General features: G+C 45.9%; 1 protein-coding gene across 1 annotated transcript in view; it reads left to right on the plus strand.

The window, feature by feature from the left end:
* LOC140197402 (zinc-binding protein A33-like) overlaps window positions 1-23,141 on the plus strand; it is a 39,300-nt gene that overhangs the window by 13,102 nt on the left and 3,057 nt on the right. The window contains exons 2-3 of the mRNA XM_072257359.1: window positions 16,540-16,635; window positions 18,409-18,642. Of these exons, the coding sequence (XP_072113460.1) occupies window positions 16,540-16,635; window positions 18,409-18,642 (330 nt within the window). The remainder of the gene's footprint in view (window positions 1-16,539; window positions 16,636-18,408; window positions 18,643-23,141) is intronic.

Here is a 23,141-nt window from a genome sequence, read left to right on the forward strand (position 1 = left end):
TTGTGACACATTTGTACTTGATCCACCTTCAGATTCTAACAAACTTGTAGCTGGTGCAGGCGACTCCATGGATCGTGTCAAACTACTTGTTCCGGGCTTTTCAAAGAAGGGCATGAAGAACTTGCTTGACTTCTTGGCTTCCTCCGCCTCCAACTTTCGTCTCTTCCGTCCTTCAGCTCCACTTTCCTTCTTCTTCGTGAAGAAAGGTTTCATGGTCTTCTTACACAGTGCTCTGAAATAAGGCCATCCTAGTGCTTCTCACCATGATAATCAAAGACAGATCATTCATCTGAAGAAAATTCTTTTTTCACTATCCGAGGATGGCTTGTCTTACTTTAATAGAAACTGCTCAGTGGCTCCCCCTTCAAGTGGCACCCAGGGCACGTGCCATACCTGCCGTACCTTAGATACGCCACTGCACTACAGAGCACTCAAGCGTGAGCAAAGCAACAGCAAAGACACAGACTTGCAGATATCCCAAAGACTATTTGTTCACCCGGCATTCGACATACCAGAGGTTTCCCCGGGTGCTCGTTTCCACCCACATCCTAAAGGCATGCTGGGTGGTGAATTGAGGGCACAAGATATCCTGCAGATGCTGGAAATCTTGTGCAATGCACACAAAATGCTGGAGCAACTCATCAAGGCGACTCCATCGACTGCTTATTCCCCTCTACAGATGCTACTTGACCTTCTGGTTGCTGGGTTAATTGGCCACTGCAAATTTCCCCTAGCGTGTGGGTGGGTGGAAGAGAAATCAGGGAACACTTGATGGGGAAATAGCTTGGCAGGATCTAAGTAGGGGAATGGGCTTTTACCAAGAGCCAGCATAGACTCAATGGGCCGAATAGTTTCCTTATCAGTTGCAAGGAAGTATGGGTTGTGTAAGTTGTTCCAAGGGGTTGAGAGGATCAGTAACACATACAGGAAGCTAAGGGGAGAATGCAACTGATAGGATTGATCAGAGTCAGCAGCAAGTCAATGGGCTGAATGGCCCCGTTTTATATCATAAGGGAAAATGTCTGGTGAACACCCCTTTCCCTGTGTTTGGACATGAAAGGATCTCCTGACTTTCAGAGCAGGGATCTCCCTGGACATTCATTCCAGCAACAGGTTAGGCTGCACCTGCAGTATTGCATTCAATTCTGGTTGCCCTATTATCGGACGCATGTGGAGGATCTGGAGAGGGTGCTGAAGAGGTTTAGCGGGATGCAGCCTGGATTGGATAGAATAAGTTATAAGGAGAGGTGGAACAAGCTTGGGTTGTTTTCTTTGGTGTGGTGGACACTGAGGGGAATCCTGACAGAGGTTTGTAAGATTATGAGAAGCATAGATAGACAGCCAGCATCCAAATATCTAATACTAGAGGGCATTCATTTAAGGTCAGGGGAGGGGGCAAGTTCAAAGGAGGTGTGTGGGACAAGTATTTTTTTTACACAGGTAGTGGTGGTTGCCTGGAATGTACTGCCAGGGTAATGGTAGAGGTATGTATATAAGCAAGAGGCACATGAACGTCCAGAAGATGGAGGGGTATGGACATTGTGTAGGAGGAAGGGATTAGTTCAGTTAGGTAGTTAATTTTTAGATTGCCACAATATCATGGGCCAATGGGCTTATTCTTGTTCTAACCTACTCTAGGTTCTTATCAAATCAACCTTCCCAGAAAGAAGAGTAAACCCTCACTCCTCCCTAACACAGGAGGTGCTGATCTCTATCCAGCACTTGCCATTTTTTGGTCTGGAGATCCAGCGGGGTCCTCAGGAATCTCACTGTGTCTTGGCCAGGTTTCCTACAGCACCACCAATGACACTGTTATGGGATAAGTTAGGGCAGCGGCGAAGTTTTAAGAACAAAATTCACAGAAAACCGTGGATGGGAGATTAAAAACGGGCTTCTGATGAACGTTCACATTCATTACTTCTCTCTCTGCAGATGCTGACTAACCTCCTGAGTGATTCAGGTATCAACATAAGAAATTCTGTAGATGCTGGAAACCCAGAGCAACACACACAAAATCAGCAAGTCAGGCAGCATTTATGGAGGGGAATAAACAGTCGATCTTTCACATCAGATTATTTTCTTTATATTTTATTTAGAGATATGGCAGTGTAATGGGCCCTCTGAAGAAGATTAGTGTGCAAACTTAAAGCATGCGGTATTGGGGGAATGGTATTGATGTGGATAGAGAATTGGTTGGCAGACAGGAAGCAAAGAGTGGGAATAAATGGGATCTTTTCATAATGGTAGGCAGTGGCTAGTGGGGTACCGCAAGGCTCAGTGCTGGGAGCCCACTTGCTTAAAATATATATTAATGACTTAGACGAGGGAATTAAATGCAGCATCTCCAAGTTTACGGATGACACGAAGCTGGGCGGCAGTGTTAGCTGTGAGGAGGATGCTAAGAGGATGCAGGGTGACTTGGATGTGTTAGGTGAGTGGGCAAATTCATGGCAGATGCAATTTAATGTGGATAAATGTGAGGTTACCCACTTTGGTGGCAAGAACAGGAAAACAGACTATTATCTGAATGGTGGCCGATTTGGAAAAGGGGAGATGCAACGAGACCTGGGTGTCATTATACACCAGTCATTGAAAGTGGGCATGCAGGTACAGCAGGCAGTGAAAAAGGCGAATGGTATGCTGGCATTTATAGCAAGAGGATTCGAGTACAGGAGCAGGGAGGTACTACTGCAGTTGTACAAGGCCTTGGTGAGACCACAACTTGAGTATTGTGTGCAGTTTTGGTCCCCTAATCTGAGGAAAGACATCCTTGCCATAGAGGGAGTACAAAGAAGGTTCACCAGATTGATTCCTGGGATGGCAGGACTTTCATATGATGAAAGACTGGATCGACTAGGCTTATACTCTCTGGAATTTAGAAGATAGAGGGGAGATCTGATTGAAACATATAAAATTCTAAAGGAAGTGGACAGGCTAGATGCAGGAAGATTGTTCCTGATGTTGGGGAAGTCCAGAACGAGGGGTCACAGTTTGAGGATAAAGGGGAAGCCTTTTAGGACCAAGATGAGGAAAAACTTCTTCATAGAACCATAGAACCATAGAAACTACAGCACAGAAACAGGCCCTTTGGCCCTTCTTGGCTGTGCCGAACCATTTTCTGCCTAGTCCCACTAACCTGCACACAGAACATATCCCTCCATACACCTCCCATCCATGTATCTGTCCAATTTATTCTTAAATGTTAAAAAAGAACCCGCATTTACCACCTCGTCTGGCAGTTCATTCCATACTCCCACCACTCTCTGTGTGAAGAAGCCCCCCCTAATGTTCCCTTTAAACTTTTCCCCCCTCACCCTTAACCCATGTCCTCTGGTTTTTTTCTCCCCTTGCCTCAGTGGAAAAAGCCTGCTTGCATTCACTCTATCTATACCCATCATAATTTTATATACCTCTATCAAATCTCCCTTCATTCTTCTACGCTCCAGGGAATAAAGTCCTAACCTATTCAATCTTTCTCTGTAACTGAGTTTCTCAGGTCCCAGCAACATCCTTGTAAACCTTCTCTGCACTCTTTCAACCTTATTTATATCCTTCCTGTAACTTGGTGACCAAAACTGAACACAATACTCCAGATTCGGCCTCACCAATGCCTTATACAACCTCATCATAACATTCCAGCTCTTATACTCAATACCTTGATTAATAAAGGCCAATGTACCAAAAGCTCTCTTTACGACCCTATCTACCTGTGACGACACTTTTAGGGAATTTTGTATCTGTATTCCCAGATCCCTCTGTTCCACTGCACTCCTCAGTGCCTTACCATTTACCCTGTATGTTCTACCTTGGTTTGTCCTTCCAACGTGCAATACCTCACACTTGTCAGTATTAAACTCCATCTGCCATTTTTCAGCCCATTTTTCCAGCTGGTCCAAGTCCCTCTGCAGGCTCTGAAAACCTTCCTCACTGTCTACTACACCTCCAATCTTTGTATCATCAGCAAACATGCTGATCCAATTTACCACATTATCATCCAGATCATTGATATAGATGACAAATAACAATGGACCCAGCACTGATCCCTGTGGCACACCACTAGTCACAGGCCTCCACTCAGAGAAGCAATTCTCTACTACCACTCTTTGGCTTCTTCCATTGAGCCAATGTCTAATCCAATTTACCACCTCTCCATGTATACCTAGCGACTGAATTTTCCTAACTAACCTCCCATGCGGGACCTTGTCAACGGCCTTACTGAAGTCCAGGTAGACAATATCCACTGCCTTCCCTTCATCCACTTTCCTGGTAACCTCCTCGAAAAACTCCAACAGATTGGTCAAACATGACCTACCACACACAAAGCCATGTTGACTCTCCCTAATAAGCTCCTGTCTATCCAAATGCTTGTAGATTCTGTCTCTTAGTACTCCCTCCATTAACTTACCTGCTACTGACGTTAAACTCACCAGCCTATAATTTCCCGGATTACTTTTCGATCCTTTTTTAAACAACGGAACAACATGAGCCACTCTCCAATCCTCCGGCACTTCACCCGTAGACAGCGACATTTTAAATATTTCTGCCAGGGCCCCTGCAATTTCAACACTAGTCTCCTTCAAGGTCCGAGGGAACACTCTGTCAGGTCCTGGGGATTTATCCACTTTAATTTTCCTCTAGACAGCAAGCACCTCCTCCTTTTCAATCTGTACAGTTTCCATGGTCTCACTACTTGATTCCCTTAATTCCATAGATTTCATGCCAGCTTCCTTAGTAAATACAGACGCAAAAAACTCATTTAAGATCTCCCCCATTTCCTTTGGTTCCACACAAAGCCGACCACTCTGATCTTCAAGAGGACCAATTTTATCCCTTACAATCCTTTTGCTCTTAATATACTTGTAAAAGCTCTTTGGATTATCCTTCACTTCGACTGCCAAGGCAACCTCATGTCTTCTTTTTGCCCTCCTGATTTCTTTCTTAAGTATTTTCTTGCACTTCTTATACTCCTCAAGCACCTGATTTACCCCCTGTTTCCTATACATTTCATACAACTCCCTCTTCTTCTTTATCAGAGTTGCAATATCCCTTGAGAACCAAGGTTCCTTATTCCTATTCAATTGGCCTTTAATCCTGACAGGAACATACAAACTCTGCACTCTCAAAATTTCCCCTTTGAAGGCTTCCCAGCTACCAATCACATCATTGCCAGAGAACAACCTGTCCCAATCCACGCTTTTTAGATCCTTTCTCATTTCTTCAAATTTGGCCTTCTTCCAGTTCAGAACCTCAACCCTAGGACCAGATCCATCCTTGTTCATGATCAAATAGAAACTAATGGTGTTATGATCACTGGAACCAAAGTGCTCCCCTACACAGACTTCTGTCACTTGCCCTAACTCGTTTCCTAACAGGAGATCCAATATTGCATCCTCTCTAGTTGGTCCCTCTATATACTGATTTAGAAAACTTTCCTGAACACATTTTACAAACTCTAAACCATCTAGACCCCTAACAGTATGGGAGTCCCAATCAATGTATGGAAAATTAAAATCCCCTACCACCACAACTTTATGTTTCCTGCAGTTGCCTGCTATCTCTCTGCAGATTTGCTCTTTCAAGTCTCGTTGACTATTGGGTGGTCTGTAATACAATCCCACTAATGTGGCCATACCTTTCCTGTTTCTCAGCTCCACCCATAAGGACTCAGTAGACAAGCCCTCTAATCTGTCCTGCCTGAGCACTGCTGTAATATTTTCCCTAACAAGCAATGCTACTCCCCCACCTTTCATTCCTCTGCCTCGATCACATCTGAAACATCGGAACCCTGGAATATTAAGCTGCCAGTCCTGCCCCTCCTGTAGCCAAGTTTCACTAATTGCTACAACATCATAATTCCATGTGTCAATCCACGCCCTCAACTCATCCGCCTTCCCCGCAATACTCCTAGCATTGAAATATATACACCTCAGAAGATTTTTACCACCACTCACAACCTTTCTATCAGCAGATTTGCTTAAACTTTCAATATCATTTATTTTTTTCCCCAGCCGCACTGTCAGCTCTGGCACTCTGGTTCCCATCCCCCTGCAAATCTAGTTTAAAGCCTCCCCAATAGCACTAACAAGCCTCCCTGAAAGGATATTGGTCCCCCTGTGGTTCAAGTGTAACCCATCTCTCTTGTACAGGTCCCACCTGCCCCAGAAGAGGTCCCAATGATCCTGAAATCTGAAACCCTGCCCCCTACACCAGTTCCTCAGCCACTTGTTCCTCCTCCAGAGCATCCTATTCCTACCCTCACTGGCACCTAGCACAGGTAGCAATCCTGAGATTACCACCCTTGAGGTCCTGCTTTTCAACTTCCTACCAAGCTCTCTATACTCACTCTCCAGGACCACCTCACTCTTCCTTGCTATGTCATTGGTACTGATGTGCACCACGACATCTGGCTGGTCACCCTCCCACTTCAGAATGTCATGCAATCAATCAGGGACATCCTTGACCCTGGCACCCGGGAGGCAGCAAACCATCCTGGATTCTCTGTCACGACCACAGAACCACAGAGAGTGGTGAATCTGTGGAATTCTCTGCCACAGGAAACAGTTAAGGCCAGTTCATTGGCTATATTTAAGAGGGAGTTAGATATGGCCCTTGTGGTTAAAGGGATCAGGGGATATGGAGAGAAGGCAGGTGCAGGGTTCTGAGTTGGATGATCAGCCATGATCGTACTGAATGGCGGTGCAGGCTCGAAGGGCCGAATGGCCTACTCCTGCACTTATTTTCTATGTTTCTAAGAGCTGGAGTAGGTTAAAATGGTAGCACAACATTGTGGGCCGAAGGTCCAGTACTGTAGTTTAGTTCTATGTTCTACCCCTTACCGACACACAAGATATAATTTGCCACAGAAAATTAACTGTCCACTTTATTATTCTCCTTTCCCACATTTCTTCTGGAGTGGTTTGTAATTTCTCAGACTCAGACTAAGTTAATCCATAATCCCCCACCCACAGGGTCAGTCAGTGAAACAAAACAATTTCAAGTTTTGTTTTCTTCTGAAAAGGACTTCAGATTACTTGAATTTTGCAGGCGATTATTAATGTGCTCACCTAAAGAGAGCGGGGCTAATTTCTTTCAAAGGGCCAGCACCGAGACTGAATGGCCTCCTCCTGTCCGGTAGGATCCGGTGTGACTGGATTTTCCGGGGACGTGATGGCAGTTCGAATCGGAACTGCTGAGGACTCCCGGTAAAAGCCTGCACCGGAGCAACAATTTCACACCTCTGGCGGTATCCCCGGACATCCAGGACCGATGGAACAGCTTCCTGCGTCCCCGGTGGTTACTCCGGGAAGGCGCCTGCTGATCCTGCTGGCTGGACTGATCCACGGTCCGTGATTGTATTTGACACAGGGGCGAGGAACGACCAAGACGGAACGAAACAAACCCCAAGAGGCCTGCGAGAAACATAGAAAGTTTGAGATAATTTAAATGTCTTTGAAGGATGTGTTCTCATTCACTAACTTTAAAAACTTTTTAACAACTTGATTAATCTGAATTGTTTTGATTGCTTGCAAACATCAGAATGTGAGCAAAAGTACCAAGTGATGCACTTTGGGACGTTAAATAGACCATAAGATATAGGAACAGAATTAGGCCACTTGGCCCGTCGAGTCTGCGCCCCCCCCCCCCAATTCCATCATGGCCCATTTATTATCCCTCTCAACAGCATTCCCCTGCCTTTGACGCCCTAACTAATTAGCATTCTATCAAGCTCCACTTTAAATGTGCCTAATGACTTGGCCTCCACAACCGTCAATGGCAATGATTTCCTCTGATTCACCATTCTCCGCTGAAAGAAATGCAGGGCCCAGGTGAGGGCTGTAGAACAGAGAGACTTTGGGGTACAACACTGAAAGCATCAGCACAGGTAGAAAAAGGGGTGGATTGCTTGCCTTGATTGGACAGGGCACTGAGCACAAGAGTCAGGTGTCATGTTACAGCTGTGTAGGAGGTTTGGCAAAACCACATCTGGAATATTGCTTGCAGTTCTGGTTACCATGATATAAGAAGGATATACTTAAGTTAGAGAGGGTGCCAGGTCACCATAACAAAAAGGATGTGATTAACTTCAAAGTTCAAAGTAAATCCATTATCAAAGTACATATATGTCACCATATACAACTCCGAGCTTTGTTTCCTTGTGGGCATACACAGTAAATTCAAGAAACACAATAGGATCATTGAAAGACTGCACTGTAGGGACAGACAACAAATGTGCAAATACAAAAGAGGATAAAGAAAAATATATAAAAATTAAGCAATAAGTTAGAGAGAGTGCCAGAAAGATTCACAAGGATATTACTGGGACTCAAGGGATTGAGATACAAGGACATAAAAGCCAAAGAGAGGGCATATAATAGAGCAAAAAATTAATGGGCAGTTAGAGGATTGGGAAACTTTTATAAACCAACTAAAAAGGTTATTAAGGAAGGAAAGATGGAATATGAAGGTAAGCTAACCAATAATCTTAAAGAGGATACCAAAAGTTTCTTCAGATACATAAAGTGTAAAAGAGAGCCAAGAATGTATATCAAACCACTAGAAAGTTAGTAACGGGGGACAAGGAAATGGTGGACGAACTGAGGAAGTGATTTGCATCTGTCTTCACTGTGAAAGACACTAGCAGTATGCCAGAAGTTTGAGAGTGTCAGGGGGGCTGAAGTGCCTAACATTGCCATTACTAGGGAGAGGGTTCTTGGGGAAACTGAAATTTCTGAAGGTAGATAAATCACCTGGTCCAGATGGTGTACACTCCAGAGTTTTTGAAGGAGGTGGCTAAAGAGACTGTGGAGCATTAGTAATGATCTTTCATGAATCACTCGGCTCTGGAATGGTTCCAGAAGAATGGAAAACTGTAAATGCCACTCCACTGTTCAAGAAGGGAGAAAGGCAGAAGAAAGGAAACTACAGTTAGTCTGACCTCAGTGGTTGGGAAGATGTTGGAGTCAATTATTAAGGAGGAGATCTCAGGGTACTTGGAGGCACATGATAAAATAGGCTGTGGTCAGCATGGGTTCCTCCAGGTAAAATCTTACCTGACAAATCCATTGGAATTTTTTGAAGAAATAACAAGCAGGATAGACAAAGGAGAATTCGTTGATTTGTACTTGGATATTCAGAAGGCCTTTCACAAGTTGCCACACATGAGGCTGCTTATCAAGTTAAGTGTCCAATGGTATTACAGGAAAGATACCAGCCTGGATAAAGCAGTGTCTGATTGGCAGGAGGAAAAGAGTAGGAATGAAGGGCTCCTTTTCTGGTTGACTGCTGGTGACTTCCACAGGGTACTGTGTTGGGACCACTTCTTTTTGCGTTATATATCGATGACAGTTGACGGAATTGGTGGCTTTTTAGCAAAGGTTGCAGACAATATGAAGATAGGTGGAAGAGCAGGTGGTTTTGAGGAAGTAGAGAGGCTACAGAAGAACTTTGACGATTAGGAGAATAGGCAAAGAAATGGCAGATGGAATACAGTGTCAGGAAATGCACTTCAGTAGAAGAAATAAAAAGATAGACAATTTTCTAAATGGAGAGAAAATTCAAAATCTGAGGTGCTTGGGAGTCCTTGTGCAGGTTTCCTTAAAGGTTAATTTGCACATTGAATCTATGGTGAGGAAGGCAAATGCAATGTTAGCATTCATTTCAAGAGGACTAGAATATAAATGCAAGGATGTAATGTTGAGGCTTTAAAACACACTTGGAGTATTGTGAGCAGCATGGGACTCCTTATCTAAGAAAGGAAGTGCTGACATTGGAGAAGGTTCAAAGGAGGTTTATGAAAATGATTCCATGATTGAAAGGCTTATCATATGAAGTGTTTGATAGCTCTGGGCCTGTACTCACTGGAATTCAGAAGAGTGAGGGGTGACCTCATCAAAACCTATCAAATTTTGAAAGCCTTCAAAAGAGTGGATGTGAAGAGGATGTTTCCTATGGTGGGAGAGACTGACCAGACACATCCTCAGAATAGAGGGATGTCCATTTAGAATGGAGATTATGAGGAATTTCTTTTAGCCAGAGAGTGGTGAATGTGTGGAATTCATTGCCACAGGCGGCTGTGGAGGCCAAGTCATTGAATATATTTAAGCCAGAGGTTAATAGATTCTTGAATAGTCAGGGAATGAAGAGATATGAGGTGAAGGCAGGAGACTGGGGCTGAGAGGGAAAAGCATCAGCCATGGTGAAATGGAGGAGCAGACTCGATGGGCCAAATTCTGCTCCTGTATCTTATGGTCTTATGGATGGATTGGATGGGCTGAGACTACTTATCATGGAGCAAGGGATTCTGAAGGATAACCTTATGGAGGTTCATAAAATCACCAGAGCATCGATTATTTGAAAGATTACAGTCTAGGATCTGAATCAAAGGATGTCCTTTTAGAACAGAGGTGAGGAGGAATTTCTTTAACCAGAGGCTGGTGTATCTGTGGAATTCATTGCCTCAGATGGCTGTAGAGGCTCAGTCATTGGGTATATTTAAAGTGGAGGTTGATACTTCTTGATTGGTAAGGGTGTCAAAAGTTATGGGGAGAAGGCAGGAGAATGGGCTGTGAAGGATAGTAAATCAGCCATGATGGAATGGTGGAGCAAACTCAATTGGCTGAAATTCTGCTCCTATGTCTTATGGGCTTATGGTCAATGATATTCAGTCACTCTGATTGTTTCATGATTTTGACAGCCAGCTAAGTTTTTGGGGCCGCTGTCAACGACTTTAATGATATCAAATTGTTTGGTATCCCAGCGTTCAGAAATGCTGATGGTTTGCCATCACCATTTCCCAAATTTCATTTGGATTGACCAGTTTCACTGGAAAGTATTTTATACTGTAGCATTACAAATTAAAAATGGAGTGAATTTATAGCATAATAGGATATTGATATCCAATAGTCTGGAAGATCTACTAGTCTAGCATCACGGAATCTGAGGGTGATCAATTGTTTTAGTTTTACTGGACCAAAAACGCTTCTGAGTTCTCCTTTTAACAAGTAACTATTTTGTGAGGGGTGATTCAGAGGAGGTTCACTGGGATGGTCCTGTGACCCAAGTGATTTCCCAATGAAGAGAACTAAACAGTTGAGAATCTGCTCACTGGAGAAGTGACGGCAACATGGAAGATTGTTGGAAACGAGACAGGGTAGATGCCCGGAGGATATTTCCTCTCTGGGAGAGTCCTGAGCCAGAGGGCACAGTCCCAGAATAACAGAGGATAAAAGGTGGGTGAATTCCTTGTCTCTGGGTGTTCTGAGTCTTTGGAACTCCTTGGCATGGAGAGATTTGGGAGCAGAGACCCCTGTTCCCCTGGCTGTACTTCAGGCAGAGATAGAGTGGTTTCTTGTCCGGAGGAACTGAGGGTGATGGTGAGAGAGCAGAGGAGTGGACTTGCAGAACATCAGGTCCACCACAGTCCCACTGGGAGGTAGCGCATATTCGAGACGGCTAACTGGCCTCCTGTTCCCAGTCCTGATGGTCCTAACGGGCTGGTTTCACTGAACTGTTCGGTGTACATGGGGGGATGGATTGGGTTGGAGTGCGTGGGTAGGTCCCAGCAAGCACAGGCAGCTCAATAGGATATCTCAGGCTCCTTGTCTGTGAGCTGATCGACTTGGACTGCCGCCCATCCCCCAGCTGAGCGGGTGAGAACCAGACTGAGGCAGAGGAATGGCGGAAATGGTCAGACTGTGGGGAGCTTTACTAAAACAGATGATAAGAGTAAGCCACTTCCTCCCTGCGTGCTGGACTGTGAGAACAAAGGCACGTATCTCTTGGTATCTCAAGACATCTCAGAGCGAGTTACTCCTTGGTTAAGTGCCTTTGTTACTGATAAACAGTCACTGCTAGAAGCATTCTGGAGTGACATTGTTCTGTCTGAGCAAACTCCTGCAGGATCCCGTGCCTCCCACCGAGAGCAAAAGTGGACCACTCACCTCCCCTCCCCCACCCCGCCAATCTCTATTTTAATTCAAAAATGAACCTCATTCTTTAAAGACAAATATGTGCAAGTACAAAGAACACAGTATATTCATAGCACAGTCTATACACTCACAGTGTACTGGATGAGTACGTTCCATGAACCATATAAGGCACCATTGCTGCTCGCACAGCCTCCTGGGATCATACAAACCAAATGTTTGAGAGGTTTCTACTCCAGATCCAGCCCATCAGTGATCAGAGGCAGAAGTACTCTAGACTGTGGTCCTTCACCTCCCCCCAGCCCCCAACTGTGCCTTTGCTTTGCTTTGCATGAGTTGCTCTGAGCTACAGTGCTTCCCTCAGTGTGTAGCCGATAGTCTGGAATGTGCTAGTTAGCAGCACTCCCTCATGGACATCTCACTGTGCTGGGAGACCAATAGGTGTCGGGCAGGCCAAAAGACACCCTTCACTGAGGTGATGGCTTCCAGCAGCTCCTGATGTCTGTCCCGGTGTGTGTTCTCAGGTGCGGCTCACAGATCAGACTAAATTCCACCCAGACGCTTGGTAGTGACTGCCATGGTTCAGTCGTGGCTCTGAGCGCAGGTACTTACCCTCCCTAGGCTGAAGGTGTGACCGTACAGGAGAGAGATGGTGGAGATTCACGATGGTGCTCATGGGATGGATGGTTTCATCTGCAATGAAGGATTAGATAGACTGCATTAGTTTTCCTTAGATTGATGGGGGTGGGCCTGATTGACAGACACAATATTGTGAGGGGGTAGGTAGTAGGAAACTTCTTCCCGTTACAGAGGTGTCAGAACTATAGCAGATAGTAAGGTAAAGAAAGGATCCTAAAGGAATTCTTGCACCCAAAAGGGGTTGGAATCTGAGGGGCTGGTGGATACAGAAACTCTCACAGCATTTGAGAAATGTCTCTGCATGTACTTGAATAGCCAAGGTGTAGAAGGCTACAAACCAACCGCTGGTATGCAGGATTAGTCTACATGGGCCCTAAGAGATCTTTAAAGATTAGCTTCAGTCGTACATCAAAACATAAAGTGAAATAGATTGTTTGTGTCAAGGGCGAGCTTCTGGTGACAGGATAGCATGCTCGCAACCCACGTGGTCAGGGGAAGAACATAAATAAACTCCTTACAGACAGTGGTGGGAATTGAACCCCGATCTTACAGCTGTGCTGTAAAGTGTTATGCTAACGACTAACCTGATGGTCAGCACAGCCATGATAGGCTGAAGGGCCTCTTCCTGTGTTGTTAGACTCTGACTGAATGATTCTAAGCCTACAGCTTCTAAGCTAGGCCATTTCAATGCCAATAAACCTCAACATAGTCTCTAACAGTGACAGAGTTATTTCCAGTGTCTTACTCAACCCTGTCCAGGGTTGAACTAAAATAGAAAATGCTACAAACAGGATGGAGCATCTGTGGAAGGAGAAACAGAGTTAACATTTCAAGTCAATGGAAAGTTCTGGCAAAGGGCCCTTGACCTGGAATGGTAACTCTGTTTCCTCTTCCAGGGATGCTGCCTGATCTGCTGAGAGCTTCCAGCCTTTTCTGTTTTTGCGTCAGAATGCCAACATCTGCAGTCTTTTTTTTTAACGGTTGTTTAACAAGACAGGCTGAGTTTAATTTTATCGGGGCTGAGGATGCAATGGGAATTTGTGACTGGAGGATAGAGTTGTGGTTAGCACAATGCTTTACAGTACCAGCGACCCAGGTTCAATTCCTGCTGCTGCCTGTAAGGGGTTTGTACCTTCTCCCTGTGTTGAAGTGGGTTCTCCCCACAGTCCTACAGTCCAGAGATGTACTGGTTGGTAGGTTAACAAGTCATTGTAAATTGTCTCATGACTAGGCAAGGGGGGGCGCATTCCGTGCTGTACCTCAATAAAGAAAAAATAAGATAATCAGAAGATTTTCTTCCTAGGTGAAGGGTCTAAAAGTAGACTAGGTTAGGGTAGGGGAGGGGGTCTGAAGAAGAGTTGTTTTCACTGAATGGAACAGATTGCCCCTCTGGATGGTGGATGCATTGGATCTCACAACACTGAAGAATCATCGCGATTGGCATTTGAATCACCACAGCATTGAAGGTTTGTACCAAGTGCTGGAAAATGGGGCTGGTATAGGTGGGTACCTGATGGCTGGCAAAGACTCTGATTCTGTACTTTATCAATAGGTGGAGAAATGTACACAATGTACACCTTGAAATTATTTTTCTTTGTAAGCATCCACGAAAACAGAGGAGTGCCCCAAAGAATGAATGACAGTTAAATGTTAGAACCCCAGGGCCACCCCCCAGCTGCCCCCTCCAACTCATAAGCAGCAATAAAGTGACAACCCCCCCCCCAACAGCAAAAAAAGCATCTACACCCTCCACGGAGCACTCAAGCGTGCAGCAAAACATCAATAAAGACACAGACTTACAGTACCCCAAAGACTACTCATTCACCCAGTAATTCGACAATGAAAATAGGGGTTGAATAATAACATGGTCCAACCTTGGCTAAGAAGAGAAGATGGGATTAGAACAAACAAAAAGGTTTATAATACTACAAAAGAAGCCCAAGATGTAGAATTTTGCGAAAAGAGAATGGAGACATTGGTAAGGAAATGGAAGGCAGAATCTAAGAGCAAGTAGGAAGAAACATAGATACAGACTGCAACTATTTCTATGGTAAATTAGTGAATTGGTTTGCTATTGTTACTTGTACCAAGGTATGCAGAATACTGTGTTAAAGTCACAGAGAATGTATAATGTGCAAAAAGGGGAATGCACAGCAAAATGGAATTGAGTCCCTTGTACATGCTGGAGAAATTACAGACTCAAATGAGGAAATGTGAGAGGTCAAAACAAATATTTAGCTTCTGCCTCCATAGAAGAAGAAATAAAAATCATGCTGGGAATAGTGGAAAATTACAGGTTTGAACATGTTCAACACGCAGTTATAAATGGGACATTAAGCTTGACAAACCTGTTTCAGTGTTTTGGGGTAGTGACTGGCAGAATAGGTAAGGGGGAACAAGTTGGCATGGATTTTTGGAGAATCAGAAAGTTTTCAGTCAGGTACCACACAAGATATTATTGAGCAGCCTGAGAGATGGAGTTAAATACTGGTATGTATTGAGGATCGGTTAATGGAGAGAAAACAGAGGAGTCAGATACATTGGACAGGGGAAAGTAGGGAGTGGTGGGCAGTGGATTTGGTTCATAATCAACATCAATGAACAGGATTGGAGGGCCAAGTGTACTATCTCCAAGTTTGCTGATAATTTGAAGCTAGGTGGCAGTGAGAACCCATCAGAGGGATGCAGAAGTGTTTCAGTAGGATATGGACAGGTTAAATGAATGGGCAAGGACCTGACATATGGAAGGCAACGTGAAGAAGTGTGAATGCATGCATCTTGGTAAAAGCAAAGTGGAATATTCTTTAACTGGTGATGTGTTGGGCGTTCAGAGAATCAGGGGTGTTCCCATTCAACTCTTCAAGGTCAATATTCAATTACAAAGAGTAATTATACTTTTTAAAGGAATTAAGTAAATCAGGCTTAATTACGAGAGGATTTGAACATAAAAATGTCCTTTTGCAATGCCCAGAGACTAATGAGAGTGCACCAGATGTGTTGTGAAAAGGGCTCAGATCCCTATCGAAGGATGGATAGAGGAAGATTGATTCTGGGATGAAGGGGGTGGGGTTGCTCTTTGAGGAAACTGAGCCTACACTTTCTTGCAACACACACAAAATGCTGGAGGAACTTAGCAGGTGAGGCAGCATCTACAGGAAAAAGTAAATGGGTGACGTTTCAGTCCTTATGAACGGTCTCGGCCTGAAAAGTCAACTGTTTACTCTTTTCCATGGACGTTTCCTGACCTGCTGAGTTCCTCCAAAATTTTGTGTGTGTTACTTTGGACTTCCAGTATCTGCAGATTTCGTTGTCTTCGTGCTACACTTTCTTGCATTCTGCAGGAGAGGAAATAACATTGAAACATAGAAAATTCTCAGGATGAAACAAGGAAGCTGGCTTCCCTAGCTGAGCAGTCAAGGACCAAAGTACACTGAATATAAATGGCTGAGCATTCAGTATAGAGGTAACATAAATACCTTCATACAGAGGGCAGAGGGACTTTAGGAATTCACTGTTCAGTCACCAAGCGTGTTCAAGACAGACATTTTCTGGAGATTAAGGTAATCAGGCGACATGGGGAATGATGCACATTGTCAGCCATGATCTCGCTGAATGGCATAGCAATGTTTGAGGGGCCGAAGGGCCTACTCCTGGTCCTGTTCTTTATGTTCTTTTGCACAATATTGAGGTGTAAACAGATCAAATAGTTTTGAATGTTGAAGAGGTTCCAATGGGCCCAGGTAGAACTCCTCCATCACATTCTAGGGCATAGGGTCGATGTGAAGCAAAGACAAGTTGGTGAAACCGGGGTCCTGGCCAGATCTGCTCTAGCTGGTTCGAGGAGCTTGCCCAAAGACTGTATGACCTTCTCTCTCTCCCTGTGAGATCGTGGGAACCCAGGTCCCTGGCCAGCCCTTGCCTTCAGATGGAATCCTGCTATGCCCACGTACTGACCCGGCAATGTGCTTTCTCAAAGGCAAAGCTGGAGAACTCGGCTGCTTTCCTGGAGAAGAGACTGTTGGAGTACCGGATGGTGGAGTGCAGCCAGGGCTCCCGGATCTCTGAGACGCAGGTGAGAACATTACCTATCATGGGGGAGTGGAGCTCAGGATATCCCATCAGGGACACCACTGGTCCCCATCAATCACTGCATTGGATCCCATCCCTCCCCCAAGTCACCCGTGACTACTGTCCTGCACTGAATCCCAGCCACTCACCCTACCTGCCCCGTGATCCTTGAACCAGATCGCCCCATCTCCACCCCCGCACCACTGCTCACAGTCTCGCATTGGATCCCATATATCTATCTCAATCCTATCATCTCCCCTCCTCAATCTCTGTCTCACACTGGAGCTGCCCCACCCAGACTCCTGCTCACCGCCCTACACTATAATAGTACACCCACAATCTCCACTCACCCCCCCCCCCACCTCCCCGACCTAACTCTCGCGGGCCCCTGGCTGATCTCCCCTTCATATGAGCCCTGCCGTGTCTCCCGCGGACCGCCTCCACCGAAAGGACGTTTTGGCAGTGCTGGCAGATTTCTGCCTCAGAAGCAGCCAGCACTGGATGCTGTTGTCAGCCTCTCTTCCCCCTTCGCATCCACCTTCTCCCACAGGTTAGCTGTGACGGGACGCCAGCCGTGCCTCCTCTCGTGGCCGCACATCCCTGAGTTTAACGGCCTGGAACTGAGGGAAGTGTTTGGCTGCTATGCCGCGGGAAGGGGACGTCACTGGGGGATTGGCTTGGGATCCCTGTGGAGTATATCACTAGTGATGGACCGCGGGAAGCTGGAGAGGGAAGGGTGAGGGTGGATGGGTGGGATGTGGTCAGCAGGCTACTGGAGACTCCGAGCGAAAGAGGAACGCATTCAGCGGGAAAACATCTGCAAAATATTGGGTAAAGGTTTCACTTCTGTAGGATCGCCGGCCCTTTAAGCCGCAGAGTTTTTCCGCACCGTGGTTCTGTGGGAGGCCGGGCAGTCTTTCTTATTTTAGTGCACAACACGATCCCACGGCGCGCCAACGAGCGATGGTGTCGATCAATGGTTGAAGTTTCGTCCCCAGTTCTCCGCCGGCCGCTGGTGCATGGGTTCATGGGGGAGTTGGAGCGGGACAATGTCTCCTCTGAGAGCCGTGCGAGAGGGGAGGAGGAGTTATGGAAGGTCATTTGTGGCACTGAGACCTTCCTGCTGAAACGTGGGTAGTTACTCCAGCCCGAGGACTGGGACTGGTGCGTTCAGACAGGATTCGAGAATCAGTTCCCGGGCGGGGAGTCTTAGACTCAGCTCGAGGTTATGGACCAGTACCTAGACTGGGACACTGCTCTCAGCCGGGGTTTGGGAGTCTTTTCTGGGACCGGGACCCTTGCACTCTGCTTGGGGTTTGAGGATTAAGTCCGGGTCTGTTATCTCGACAATGAACTCCCTGCTTCTCAGGCAAAGAGGGTCCTGCTGCCACCTGGCGGTGGAGCAATATTTGACAACGTTTAGTCAGACAGTCTCTGAGAGATAAGAGAGAGAGAGATTCCTATTAGATTCCCTCCCCCTTCTCCAGCCCTGTATATCTTTCATCGATCAACTTCCCTGTCCTTTACTTCACTCGTCCCCCTCCCAGTTTCACCCATCACCTTGTGTTTCTTCCTCGCCCACCCTCCCCCACCCGACCTTTTAACTCTGTCTCCTCAGCTTTTTTTTTCCAGTTCTGTTGAAGGGTTTTGGCCTGAAATGTCTACTTTTCATCTATGAAAACATCTCTTGTTCATAGATGATGCCTGACCTGCTGAGTTCCTCCAGCCTTTTGTGTGTGTTGCGTCTATTAATTCGTCCTGCCTCTTTCCCACTCAGGAATTGGCAAAGAACCTCGAAGAGAACATCGAAGCACAATTCTCCAAGATGCACCAATTCCTGTGGGAGCAGGAGACGAAGCTGAGTGAGCGGCTGACCAAGGAGTCCCAGGAACTGGTTCAGTCTCTGGAGGGGAACCTCACGCTGGTCTCCAAGAGGACCACCTCCATCGAGAAGCTCATTGCAGAGATACGTTGGCTGATCAACACCGAGGACCGAGATAGGCTCCTGACGGTGAGACACAGTTCATGCAGGGAGATCCCGAGCAATGGTTTCCATGAACCCCTTGCTTAATGGTATTGGTCCATGGCATAGAAAGTTTGGGATTCCCTGATCCAGAGGGAATGGCTAGCATGTATATTTAGAGGGGAGGAGATTGAATGAAGTTAATTAGGGTCTTCATAGATTACACCACTTGGGAACTGGCCATTTGGCCCATCTAGTAAAGGCATCCATTAGTCTTGCGAGACCATGGATCTGCACCTGGAAAGTCTTCACTCTCCAGGCCGAAGGCCTGGGCAAGGTTGTATGGAAGACCAGCAGCTGCCCATGCTGCAAGTCTCCCCTCTCCACGACACCAATATTGTCCAAGGGCTTGGCACCAGTGTCGTCACAGAGCAATGTGTGATTAAGTCCTTGCTCAAGGACACAACACGTTCCCTCGGTTGGGGCTTGAACTCATGACCTTCCAGTCGCTAGTTCAATGCCTCAACCACTTGGCCACGTGCCCATCTAATATGTGTTAACCATCAAGCACCCATTCATGCCAATTACACTTTTCCTTCAGATTCTGATCCTCACCGACAAAGAGCCAACAATTTACAGCAACCACTTAACCTGCTGACCCAAACCAGAATCAACATCGAAATCTGGCCAATTATAACTGACATGTCTTTTGTGGCAGCAGTATAGTTCAAGACATAGAAATTACTGTAAGTTATGAAACTAGGTAAGTAAATAGTGCAGAGGAGAAGGAGCCAGAATGATGGAGAGGAAGAAGCTGTTCCTGAATCATTGAATATGAGTCTTCAGGCTCCTGTGCTTCCTCCTCCATGATAATAATGAGAAGAGGCATGTCCAAGAGGGTGAGGGTCCTTTGTGATGGATGCCATATATGTTTTGGAAGTGGGAAGAAATCAGAGCACCCAGGGAAAATGGTTGGAAGTTTATAAAATTGTGCGTGATGTAGATAGGGCAGATAGTCAGAGTATATTTTTTTTCTCCAGTGCAAAGGGCATAATTAAAAATGAGAGGAGGAACGTTTATGAGGGATAAGTAGGGCAAATTTTCAACGTGAGAGTGTGGGTGTCTGGAATGAGCTGCCAGTAGCCATGGTGGGAGCAGATACAAAAGAGATGTTTAATGCGCTTTAGTGAAGGGAATGGATTACAATCATATGCCCCCCAGCATGCAGAAGCTGGAAGAATATGCACTGGCATGCAGAGGAAATTGCGCAGCATGTTCAGGCCGGACATCGTGGGCTGAAGGGCCTGTTCCTGTTCTAGGACCATACGGTCACATGGAGAAACAGGCAAACCCCACACAGACAGCCACCAAGATCCGGTCTGAACCCAGGTCACTGGAGCTGTTAGGCAGAAGCTTTGCCCACTGTACCCTTTTCTTTCTTCCATGGCCTTCTAACAGAGGTGTAAGTAATAGGGGGTGATTGAGAGTTGGCATTGGGCCTCAGCGAGGTAGAGGTTAGAACACCAGACTACTACAGCACCACCCCCCCTCCTTATCTGCGGCTTGATAGTGAGGTTAGGATTAGTGCAGAGGGAGTGGAGAGCAGAACATTCGGAAGGGGTGAGTTTGGAATTGGAGAGAGGAGTGCTGAAGTTGAGACAGTTGATGTCCCATTGGTAGTTGGCAATGAAAAGGTCCAGGAGAGGCAGAGACCAGGGCGGGGTGTCCAGGAACAGAAGGAGGTTTGAAGATGGGCGAAGGGGTCATCGGTGCGGGATGGAGAGTCCTTGCCAAAGAGACAGGCTCGGTGGCGGAAGAAGAGCTCAGCGTCATGGCAGGCGCAGAACTCTCAGAGGTGTGGGTGCAGGGAACAAAGATGAGGCCCACTTCTCTCAATCATCATCCCCTTTTCTTAATTCCTCCATCTCTGCTGTATCTGCTCTCAGGATGAGGCTTTTCCTTCTATAATGAAGGAGATGTCCTCTTTCTTCAAAGAAAGGGGCTTCCCTTCCTCCACCATCAGCACTGCCTTCAACTGCCCTCTTCCATTTCACACACACCTGCTCTCACTCCTTCTTCCTGTGACCCTATCAAGGATAGGGTTGTCTTGTCCTCACCTACCACCCCACCAGCCTCTGTGTCCAGCGGATCTCAAATGGGATCCCACCACCAAGCAGATCTTTCCCTCCTCCCCACAACTCTCTGCTTTCTGCCGGGATCACTCCCTAAGCGACTGTCTTGTCCATTTCCTCCTCCCCACTGATCTTCCTCTTGCACGCGGAACAAGTACTACAGCTGTTCCTACACCTCCTCCATTCAGAGCCCCAACAGTCCTTCCAGGTGAGGCGACACTTCACCTGTGAGTCTGATGGGGTCCTATACTGTGTCCAGTGTTCCTGATGTGGCCTCCTGTATATCAGTGAGACCCGACGTAGATTGGGAAACAGCTTCACAGCGCACCTACATTCAGTGCCAGAAGAAGCAGGATCTCTCACTGGTCACCCATTTAAAATCCATTTCCATTCCAATATGTCTATCCGTAGCCTCCTATAGTGGTGCGATGAGGCCACACCCAGGTTGGAACAGAAATACCATCTGGTTAGCCTCCAACCTGATGAAATGAACATCGATTTATAAAACTTCTGGTAATGCCCCCCCCCCCCATCAGTCCCCATCCCCTGTTCCCTCTTTCTCCTTATCTCCTTGCCTGCCCATCATCTCCCTCTGGTGCTCCTTCCCCCCTTTCTTTTGTCCAATGCCTTAATAAGAATATAAGAACATAAGAAATAGGAGCAGGAGTAGGCCATCTGGCCCATCGAGCCTGCCGCACCATTCAATAAGATCATGGCCGATCTGTCCATAAAATCAGCTCCATCTCCTTCTCTCCTCTCCTATAGCACTCCCCCTTCTCCAGCCCCGAATCTCTTTCACCAATCAACTATCTCAGCTCTTTGCTTCACCCCTCCCCCTCCCCCTCCCAATTTCATCTATCACCTTGTGTTTTTCCCTCCCCTCCCCACACCTTTTAACTCTACTCCTCATCTTTTTCTTCTCCAGTCCTGCTGAAGGGCCTCAGTCTGAAGCATCGACTGTACTTTTTTCCATCTACGCTATAGGCTTGGCTTGCTGAATTCCTGCAGCGTTTCCTGTGTGTTGTTGCTCTGATTTCTGGCATCTGCAGGTTTTCTCTTGTTTGTGATCTAATAAGTCCACCACTTACCTACGGCAGTGCTATTTCCCTGCACAAACCTCATAATATCTGGAAATCTATCAAGATGTTTACTGAATGTATTCAGTGACTGAAACTCTTGGTAGAAATTTCCAAATAATCTCCAGTCACAATGTCAAGACATTTCTTCTTGACTGTCCTGAATGTCTGACACCCTATCCATGGCATTACTTTGAGATTGTGAACTCTGGCTTTAAATACCCCAACTAGCAGAAACGTTCTCCCTGCATCTACCTGAAAAGCCCTGCAAGGGTTTTGTAGATTTAAAAGCTTGAAGTAAATTTATTTTCAAAGTACATATATGCCTCCATATACAGCCCTGAGATTCATTTTCTTGTGGGCTTACTCAATAAATCCATAATAGAATAATAACAATATTAACAATGAAAGTCTGCACCAACACAGGCATTCAACCAGTATGTAAAAATTAACAAACTGTGCAAATACAAAAAGAAAGAAAAATTTTAATCATAAATAAATAAGCAGTAAGTATCGAGAACATGAGACGAAGAGCCCCTGTAAATGAATCCATTGGCTGTGGGAACATTTCAATGATGGGTCAATTGAAGTTGAGTGAAATCTCTTTGGTTCAGGAACCTGATGGTTGAGGGGTAGTAACTGCTCTGGAACCTGTTGGCGTGAGTCCTGAGGCGGCTTTACCTTCTTCCTGATTGCAGCAGGGTAGATTGTAGACAGCAGGAAGAAAGTACGGGAGAGTTTACTGCAAACTTTTCGAGTGAGTATGGTCCTAGTCTGCTTTAATTTCTCTCAGAGGACCATTCCCTGCCCCAGACATCAACCTGCTGAACTTTTGCCACCATTCTACTCATCAGGGGTAAATCCTTCCTCTCCTGTGGAGGTCAGACCATAAGACATTGGAGCAGAATTATGCTATTTGTCCCATCTAATCTGCTGCTCCATTTAATCAAGGTTGATTTATTTTCCTTCTCAATGCCATTCTTCAGCCTTCTACCCATAACCTTTGATGCCTTTACTAATTAAGTACCTATCCAACTCTGCTTTAAATATGTCCATTGACTTGTCTTCCACAGCTGTCTGAGTCAACGGATTTACCACTCTTGGCTAAAGAAATTCTTGTTCATTTCTGTTCTAATGGGACGTCCTTAAATTCTGAGGTTGTGTCCCCTTTCGCACTATTGGGAACATCCTGTCCACGTCCACTCTATCTAGGCCTTTGATATTCGGTAGGTTTCAAAGCGAGTGCGGGCCCAGAGCCATCAAACACTCCTCACTGGACACTCAGGGTACGGTCTCACCAGCACCCTGTCTAGTTTGACCAAGGAGTCTCTACTCTTGC

The sequence above is a fragment of the Mobula birostris genome, chromosome 5 (assembly GCF_030028105.1).
Source record: "Mobula birostris isolate sMobBir1 chromosome 5, sMobBir1.hap1, whole genome shotgun sequence".
In the NCBI taxonomy this organism is placed as follows: Eukaryota; Metazoa; Chordata; class Chondrichthyes; order Myliobatiformes; family Myliobatidae; genus Mobula; species Mobula birostris.